Source organism: Leptodactylus fuscus, chromosome 3, assembly GCF_031893055.1.
Source record: "Leptodactylus fuscus isolate aLepFus1 chromosome 3, aLepFus1.hap2, whole genome shotgun sequence".
NCBI lineage: Eukaryota > Metazoa > Chordata > Amphibia > Anura > Leptodactylidae > Leptodactylus > Leptodactylus fuscus.
In genome coordinates, this window is record NC_134267.1 from 67,197,032 (window position 1) to 67,207,045 (window position 10,014).

At 41.3% G+C, this 10,014-nt stretch overlaps 1 protein-coding gene across 1 annotated transcript; it reads right to left on the reverse strand.

Annotated features, from left to right (window-relative positions):
* Nucleotides 1-3,397: 3,397 nt before the first annotated feature.
* PDCD2 (programmed cell death 2) lies at nucleotides 3,398-9,703 on the reverse strand. Its single transcript, XM_075266601.1, has 6 exons — nucleotides 9,413-9,703; nucleotides 8,296-8,541; nucleotides 6,780-6,941; nucleotides 5,530-5,651; nucleotides 4,983-5,096; nucleotides 3,398-4,675 (listed from the first exon to the last, which is right to left on the reverse strand). Exons 1-6 carry the CDS (start codon nucleotides 9,696-9,698, stop codon nucleotides 4,514-4,516), a joined length of 1,092 nt encoding a protein of 363 aa, XP_075122702.1. The 5' UTR covers nucleotides 9,699-9,703; the 3' UTR covers nucleotides 3,398-4,513.
* Between the last annotated feature and the right edge of the window lie 311 nt (nucleotides 9,704-10,014).

Here is a 10,014-nt window from a genome sequence, read left to right on the forward strand (position 1 = left end):
TTCTAAATCCCTCCTTTCCCTAGAATACATATAAAAGTTGAAAATGACTGTGAAACACATACACATTAGGTATCCCTGTGTCTGAAAGTGCCCGGTCTACTGAATATAGGGGATCTGCAGAGCTCCTGTTCCGTCGGGAGGGTTTAATAGGAGCACTGCAGATACCCTATATTCAGCCAGGCTTAAGTCCACGTGAGGGAAAAAAAAAACCCAGTCCTCAAGCTCAGGGAAGGGGCAGACAACCAAAATACTCCCTCCCTTTTCCCAGAAACTACTGCACCCAAAAACTCCGACCATTTTAATTTTTGAAATTTTCCAGTAGCTACTGCATTTCCCGCCTAGGCTTATACTCGAGTCAATAAGTTTTCCCAGTTTTTTGTGGTAAAATTAGGATCCTCGGCTTATATTCGGGTCGGCTTATACTCGAGTATATACGGTATGCTATGGGTCGCTCAGGTGTTTTTTTGTTTTTCCTGAGATGCAGGACCTTGTGTCTGTGGAAAAAATATATGTGATTTGCTGCTGCTTCTTGACATTAAGTACTGCTGCCTTGTTTTAATCTGTTATCCCCAGTATTGCGCCATGTGGAATAATACTATTACTAATATCTAGGTGCATTAATTTATAACGTTAAAATATATTTTCAAAATTCTTGCTCTTGCCACTTTCTTTAGGACTCTCAAAACAGGTCAACTCCGAAATGGCCAAAGATAGACTATAATCACACCAGAATAAAAAGTCTTTAATAAATGAAGACAGACAGTACTTAGCTGCGGTTACAAATGATACAAAAATGGATCACAGGCTGATTAGGAGTCCCCATTATCTATCATGCACTGATATACCCACATTGTTCAATGACACTCAAAGGGTGCTTGGCATTTTTTTTTTTTTTAGTTTTCAGGGTTTTTTGAGCGGCTTTCTGGATGTGTAGGAGTTAACTTCTAAATAGACCATTGATGGTACAGGAATTTGAGTACAGACATTAGCAACTGATCAGCTGCGAATCTGTTCCTTTTGGAATAGAAATACTAATTTGGCAATTAAATTCGCATCATGATAGTAGACTTATTAACTGAGTCATGCATGATGTTAACGAGGCTGCCCTCTAGAGGGCAGCATACAGAGTGCACTGTTCTCCTAATTACATCCTGGAGAATAGATTTGCATATTTTTTACCCAACTGATCAGTGCCAATAGTATACAGAAATAACTTAATTTGAGGTCTATATTTTTTTTTCTTTAATTGGTCACCAGTAGAGGTGCATACTAACTTTGCTGTTTGATCAACTTTAATATTACAATTGGAAAAAAAAAAAAACACCATACAGTGATCAGTAACAGAAATTATCCTATAGATGGACAGACATACAGACTGATCAGTAAAGACATTAACCCTGTCATATCAATAAGACACAGATTTTATGGGTGGGAAAAAAAAAAAAGTTGTATTATAAGTATGCTTGTGTAAGTTTACCTACCAGTCCACACAATAGCAATACCATCTTAGGGTGCATTCACACTGAGTAAACGCTAGCTTATTCTGAACGTAAAACACGTTCAGAATAAGCGGCGTCTAAAGCAGCTCCATTCATTTCTATGGGAGCGGGGATACGAGCGCTCCCCATAGAAATGAATGGGCTGCTTCTTTCACTCCGTGCAGTCCCATTGAAGTGAATGGGGAGTGCCGGCGTATACGGCAAGCTCTGCTCATGCCGGAGCGTACACGCCGGCACTCCCCATTCACTTCAATGGGACTGCACGGAGTGAAAGAAGCAGCCCATTCATTTCTATGGGGAGCGCTCGTATCCCCGCTCCCATTGAAATGAATGGAGCTGCTTTAGACGCCGCTTATTCTGAACGTGTTTTACGTTCAGAATAAGCTAGCGTTTACTCAGTGTGAATGTACCCTTAAAGGAAGTCAATCATTGAGGAAACATGTTTTAACAGAAGCCATGTTGGAATTGCCTTTATAAAGACTATTCTACTCCTTCCTTTACTTTTCTTCTCCTTGTCGCCGTTTATCCCAAAAATCACTACAAACTGAGGCAACTAACTTTTTTGGGTTTCTATATGAAAAAATATGGAATGGACTGCACATCTTTATAACCCTGTCTATTGCATTGTTGCCACCACTGTATTGGCTGCTATATAGTAACCTTTGCTAACATGGTATAAAGTATTATGGTGTGTAACGAAGTGTCAACGTGCCTGTGTAATTCCAATTCTTCACTGGAATCTCCTCAAACTTGGACCAAAAAAAACCCCACAAACACATACACGCTTTACTAATGCAAAATATTTATTACAGTTTTCCCAAAGTGACATAACTTGGTAACATAGTACACATATGTACTAACATGAGTAAACTGGCGAGTGTTTCTAACAAAACAGAAAACTTCCAAATATTTTTAAAGAAAAAAAAAAGTTATATTTTGTTTTGTTTATAAAACATGGACCATAAAATAGCATTTAATATAATTTTATAACTTAAAATGAGAAAAAAAACATTTTTTTACAACAAGATAGTTTTAGTTTAACACATATTTTATACAATAAAGTGCAGTCAAAAACACTTTGGGCTGCAGCCAGTATGGTTAGCGCCATCTTAGGCAAGACTTAGATACATGTTATTTTTATGGTGGAACAATTTCAGTTGAAATTTGATCGAAACAGCTTGATTCAAGTTCCTAGCCTTGCAAGCAATAGTAGCAACTGCTGTAAGCCTACACAAATGATGTGACCACAAGAGAATGTTATTCCAGCACACAAGGATCTATCCTATTCTGAATCACAGCTAATGATTACTTACTAGTCATTACAGTTTATACACAATAGGAAAATCACTAACACTGAAGTATGGGTCACCTAAAGTTGCATTAAAGAGGACCTTTCACCATTTTGCCCACAGGCAGTTCTATATACTGCCGGAAAGCTGACAGTGTGCTGAGTTCAGCGCACTGTCGGCTTTCCCGATCTGGGCCCAGTGTGAAGAGCTTACGGTCCCGGTACCGTAGCTCTTCTATGGTCAGAAGGGCGTTAGCCAGAGACATCTTTCTTCACAGCACAGCCAATCGCGCTGTGATGTGAGAGCCGGGAGGAACGCCCCCCTCCCTCCCTGATAATGCTCGTTTATGGACGAGTACTGCGAGCAGATAGAGGGGGCGTTCTTCCCAGCTCACACTGTACAGCGCGATTGGCTGTGCTGTGAAGAAGGACATCTCTGGCTAACTGTCAGAAACGCCCTTCTGACCATAGAAGAGCTACGGTACCGGGACCGTAAGCTCTTCACACCAGGCACAGATCGGGAAAGCCGACAGTGCGCTGAACTCAGTGCACTGTCAGCTTTCCGGCAGTATATAGAACTGCATGTACCCAAAAGTGGTGAAAGGTCCTATATGTAGCCCTAGCATTGCAAGAGTCTGTCTGTAATAAGGCACAATTTATTTAAGCGAGTTTTCAATCCATTGTGACAGCATATTGCTAGGATATGCCTGCACTTACTAATTTAGTAAGGGTAAGACTGCTGGGAGTGATGCAGACCAAAAATGAGTGCCATGAAAACACCTAGATGCAAAACTGCACTACCGTGATCATTCCTCCTCCATATTCATAGTTTGTTGGCAGCGACATACAATAAGGATTGTATGCATAGCAGAAAGGACAATCACCCAACAGACAAGCGCTTGGTTGTTTGGGCGATTACCAGTCAATTGTCAGAAATAAAATGTTCCTACAAACTTTTAATAACTGGTCCAAATATCTTAAAAGGACCTTAAAAAATCCTTACAATGAAGAAACCACAGAACAATCTAAGAGTTACTTCCAGGAACATCGATGTTCCAGGCCAACCTATGCAGAGAAGTGCAACACAGTTTACTCATTTCATTCACAGACTATGGACACCCCGTCCTTCTCCAGTGCTCTGTTGGTCTTAACTAACAAGACTAACCGAAAACTTCATTTTCCCTTCATTTCCTCCAACCCACTGTTATTCTGAACTAGCGTCTTTAGCCTATTCAGTTATATCTAATTTTTATCTTGAAACACATTAGCATTCCCCCTGTGGTCATTCCAAAAAAGATCTGTGCACTGTTTGCTAATACCCAACTAAGCTATAGATAGAAATGAGAGGACCTTTTGTGGGCTGAGCGCTGGGGAACGCAAATACGAAGATACAAGTTACACATTTGGAATCATAGATTTTCAGTATCAAGCTGAAAACTCACTGACAGATTCCGTATACAACAAGTATCTATTTTGAACATAGAAACCATCAGCAATCTCGGATTGTATTGTAATTTCTCTAATATATCATCCAATCACTCGGAGACAATTTTATTTTTTTGTAACCCAAACATAACATACATCTTCTGAGAGATGAGGACTTTTCCTATCCAGACATAACTTTGTGAGACAGTGTATGCACTTAACCAAGACCATTCCAAAGGTCTATCCAGAGAGCAGTGTCCTCTCAGATACCACATGACTGTAACAAGGGCGTTTTGTACTTTCACAACGTATCTGCTGGCACATCTTGTTTCCAGAGAAACTCCTCCACATAAGACGTTTCTGCTTTGCAATTGGCAGAGCAAGTGTAGACGGCCAGTACGCCCCAGTCAATGCTATCCTGAAGACTATCCACTTTCAGATGGCTCAGTAGCTGCGGCATAACCTAACAAGAAAAAGAACAAAAATGGAATCCACTTAAAAATAAAAAAGATTATACACAGAACCTGAACTACAAAGACAACTGCACATTCTTATTCTCTACAAATAAGTGCAAGTACTAACTTTATTGTCCCAATAGCTTAGATAAAAACCTTGCCAGATAATCTACCACCCAGAGTGTTACTAAACTACCAGCTGCTTTTCAGCAATTATCTGCATTTAAATAAATAAATATTAATTGCTCAGATTAAGTTTTGAGAAATGAGACCCCCAGACTTCAGAATTAAAATCTCAAATTTTATTATTCCTACCTGGAATTCAAAGACCCTTTTGGCTCCACATTCACACTTAGGGATATCATTTTCTGATGGGATATTTTGAAGGGAAATCCATAGAGGTTCGCCGTCTTTACAATATCTTAAGACCTACAGCAAAATGAAACACAGAGAACAAGTGTTTCTAATATGGAGAACAAACATAAGGCCAGAAAAAAAATTTAAAAAAGCTTTTAAAAAGGGTTCGACCAAGCTAAAATTTTAATTGTTTAAATAGTCCACAGGAGTTGGGGGTTTGAACAAAAAAAAAAAAAAAAACACGCATTCACAGGTCACTGCACCTCCATTGTCCAAGCTGGGAGGACACCAGTAGAGAGGTAAATTAGCATATCAGGCACCAAAAAATCTGCATTCATTGTTTGGGAACAGTGGGAGCTAGAGAAAAAAAATTCTAGCTGCAGTGTAGTCAGTGAACACTAATCAAAGGAAGAAAAGAGCTGGAACTGGCAGAGATGGTAAAAAGGTCTTTTTATATAATACATATATAATATGAATAGATATTTTTATGCTTCTCACAGAATACCTGCTCAGGTTCAATTGAAATCCGCTTCTTGAACCTTCTAAAAGCCTTGTCTTCTTCACTCTCATGCTTTGCCATTGCTGACAACTCATCTTCACTTAATTTTAACTCATCCATAGAAGACTCTGGGGAGGAAAAAAAAAGTGGCAAAATAAAACTATGTGCGCATGTCTGACTTTTTCATCCCAAGGTTTCAGTTTTAAACAACCTTCGTATTATAGTTAATGGGGTCAGTCAGGTTCCGTATGTGAACACAGTTGTAGCTGGTTATGGTTTGCATTACAGCTGATACCCCTTGCTTATGGCACCAGCTAATGATAGCCCCGACGTCACGTTTCCATGACAGGTCTGCATTCACTTTCTTTTGCAGGCTGGTCTATGCAGCCTGCAAAAGAAATGATGATTTTTTGCAATGCATTGCATTATTGATCAGACCCCCTGGGGTTCAAGACCCCTAGGGGGTCTAATAAATGCAAAGCAAAAAAAGGAAAAAAAAAAATATAGAATTTTTTAAAAAGTATTAAAAATTCAAATCACCCCCCTTTCCCTAGAACACATAAAAGTAGTTAAATACTGTGAAACACATACATGTTAGATATCCCCGTGTCCGAAATCGCCCGCTCTACAAATCTATAAAAATATTTTTCCTGTAAGGTAAACGCCGTAGCGGGAAAAATAGTCAAAAGTGCCAAACCGCCATTTTTTCACTGTTTTGATTCTGATAAAAATTTTAATAAAAAGTGATCAAATCAATAACATTTCCCGAAAACGGTAGAAGTAAGAAGCACACCCGGCCCTGCAGAAAAAGATGTCCTATGCATCCCCGTACACGGACGTATAAAAAAAAAAAAAGAATATGGCGACTTTTAGAAAAAAAAATTTAACACAGTTTTGGATTTTTTTAAGGGGTTAAAATGTAAATAAAACCATATAAATTTGGTATCCCCGGAATCGTAACGAAACACAGAATACAGAGGACATGTCATTTTGGCTGCACAGTGAACGCTGTAAAACCGAAGGCATCATGAAGAAAAATTTGTTCCGCAAAGATTAAGACCTCATATGGCTCTGGGAGCGGAGAAATAAAAAAAGTTATGGGGTTTAAAAGGAGGGGAGTCAAAAACGAAAATCAAAAATGCCATCAGTGGGAAGGGGTTAAAACTTAAACGGGTTTTCCATTTTTTCCTGGAAAACCCCTTTAAAAACTTCAAGTGTAAAAACATCAAACACTACAAGAAAAAAAAAATCTTTACCGAGATTTGATGACATATTTGAGGTCATTGATTCTACATCCATCTGACTCATTGTGGAATCATCATTCAGACTTGCATCAGAATCCATCTCTTCAGGTTCTGTCACCAGCTCATATTCTGGAAACAAAAATCCATGATCTGCAACCTCGGCTCTGTGTACATCTGGAAAGAGAGGCACGCTTTGATAAAAAGGTTGCAGTAACTATGTGCTCCTACCAACTACATTTATATTACAAATCACTCTGTAATAGGTTACATTTTCTTGACAGGTTAAAACATGAGGATGTTATTTCTTGCTCGCAACCCCACTCTATGTACCAGAATGGAGAAGTGTTAAGCAAGTGCCGCTCTTGCAGACTCATTCATTAGAATGGCTGGATGTAATACTTTCCCAGAACTTATAAAGGCCGTCTTTGTGAGGCAAACCCTCTCATTCCCCCTTATTGATTTATTGCAACTATTTACTGATAAGACTCCTGCCCATGACATATAGCACAGCCCAGAAGCCCCAGTTGTTGAGTAATAGCACCCACATGACTACATGTTTGCATCTAAGCATAGAAGAAGCAGAAATTTAAATAAACTCCAGGTTATACTGAAACTTTACCTACAAAACTATTTATCCACCTGCTCATGTCGTTTGTGTGTGTGTCCATACAAATCATGTGTATCTCAGTTTGGCTATCAGTGAAAAGCCTGCGATCGGATGTTATGGATACCTGGAGTAAAGCTGTGTGAATGTGAACTTGTGTAACAGTGTCATCTACAGCGCCCTGCACCTTTAAAGCTATCATTCAGCAGTGAAGAAAAATGGCTGGGTGGTTATGGAAACCTGGAGTAAAGCTCTGATGTGTGCTGAGCTGTGTATCTAATCCTGTGATGTGTGATACCGTGTGCGCTGAGCTGTGTATCTAATCCTGTGATGTGTGATACCGTGTGCGCTGAGCTGTGTATCTAATCCTGTGATGTGTGATACCGTGTGCGCTGAGCTGTGTATCTAATCCTGTGATGTGTGATACTGTATAGCTAATCCTCTGATGTGTGATACCGTGTGCTGAGCTGTGTATCTAATCCTCTGATGTGTGCTAACCTGTGTACCTAATCGTCTGATGCGGGATATTGTGTGCTGAGCTGTGTATCTAATCCTCTGATGTGTGCTAACCTGTGTACCTAATGGTCTGATGTGGGCTAGTGTGTGCTGAGCTATGTATCTATTCCTCTGATGAGTGTATCTCAGTTTGGAGATCAGTGTTAAATATCAGTGTTGTATACATCTGGAGTAATGCTGTGTGCATGTGGAGTGACCGTCTGTACAGTAATTAGAATATGAGTGAAAGACTTGCAGGTTTCTATTGGCTAATGCAGGTCATTGTTTTGGGAATACTGTATCTCATGAATGGTACATCCGAGAGAATTGAGACCCGGTTTAATACCTTCCTGGACACCTGATGTATCTGTGTGCCAAATTTGGTGAGGATCCGTGAAGTTGCGTCTGATAAAGTAATATACAGCTTACCAAACTCTTGACTACACAGCGCTTTATGCTGCGACTTCCAGTCCATCAGCTGGTGCAGTCTGTCACAGTAACTGACTTTATGACATCTCGAGCAAGACTTGGGACCCAGGCAGCCGCACACTCTACAAAGCCGAAGACCACATTTTAACTGGAAGGTTGTAAGGTGTTCTCCATGTGGTGGTGGGGAATCAGGAGGTGGACCATAAGAGTAAGTATCATTCTTTCTTGGTAGCTGGTTTCTAAAAACTATAAAAAGAACACTTGCTTAAATTATACAGACAGGAACATTCTAAAATATACGCTTATCACCCTGAAATTTATTCAGAAACACGTTTCAGCGTCCAAAAGTTAAAGGCTGATCATGAAGCCTTTAAAGGGGTTGTCGAGAAATCTCAGAACTTGGGGAGCAGGGTGGGGAAAGGGGAAAAAACACACAAAAAAACACAGCCTTCTGCCGCTTCCATCCAATCCAGCAAGCACTGTGCCTTTGCCAGCAGAAATCCATGAGATACAGGTATGTGGGGGGAAATTTAATATACTGTACAGTTTATTCACTGAATGTTCTGCTTTAAAAGCCATGGTGGTCCTATCACCCCAGTACGCAGTCATAGATGGGAGGCCGTCAGTCGATGACCGGGTCAGTGGATAAAGGACATGAATCTGTTCAGCTCTATAACCTGCCACTTGTACATCAGATTGGATGAACCAGGTCCCTCTATTGGTACCAAATCCCAGAGCAGATTAGGATTTATCCACGCCCGTGTGACATCCTTTACAAAGTAGTATAGGATCCATCCATCCTCCACCAATTCCCCCCATCACTGCAGTGGTCTCAGGGCAGACATATTGTTAGGACCGCTCACTTCCCAGTTCACCCTCTTGGCTGTTCTAAGGGAGTAGTCGGATTTATAGATTAAACTACAAGCTGTTTTGGTGCCGTTTTTTTATGTTACAGGTGAAAATGTGTAAAGTTAAAAAAAAATGGCATTAGTAGTGAATAACGTTTTTTTCAATGGCTGAGAGTCTGAATACAGCCCTAGTCGCTGGTGCAGCATGCAGCCTCCGGAGACCGTCAGCATGTGCCCGGAGAAGCCCTCGCATACACCGGCAGTCGTACCTCTATAGCAGCGGCTCTCCGATCCTCGGTGACACGTGGGATCCCGGCAGGTGAATAGGAAGATGGTCCTATGGAAGCTCCCGGTACACGGCGCGTACACCTGGAGGAGGAAAGCCAGAGGCTTCGTGCAGACCCCACACTGCAGCCGCTCGGGCCCCGGCACCCCGATTTCACCCAGCCAGGCTGGTCGCCCCCCGACTTTACTAGGGAACTGCGGGCTAAGCAGCCGCCAGGGTTCACATTCCTGCACGAAGCCCAGCTCTATGACTGAAATGGAGGCGGCCATGATGGAGCGCACAGCATGGAGCGGCTCCTGGTCTGATGACGTAGTGAGCACGTGGTCTGCTCTCCGCGCGAGAACTGCGGGTGAAGTGACTGAGGGGAGGGGGGGGCGGAGATGGCGAGGAGTAGGTCTATGTGATAAAACACACAACAATGGCGACTATAATAAAATACATGTGCACGTATAGGGTGAGTTATGGATCAGATTGGGTTTCCTGCAGCTACTTGCTGATTGGTGGAGGTTTAGAGGGCAGTCCCAATAGCAGGTGCTGCCTGATATGCCGAGTATCCAGTAGGTGGCGCTGTGACTGTTAGTATTA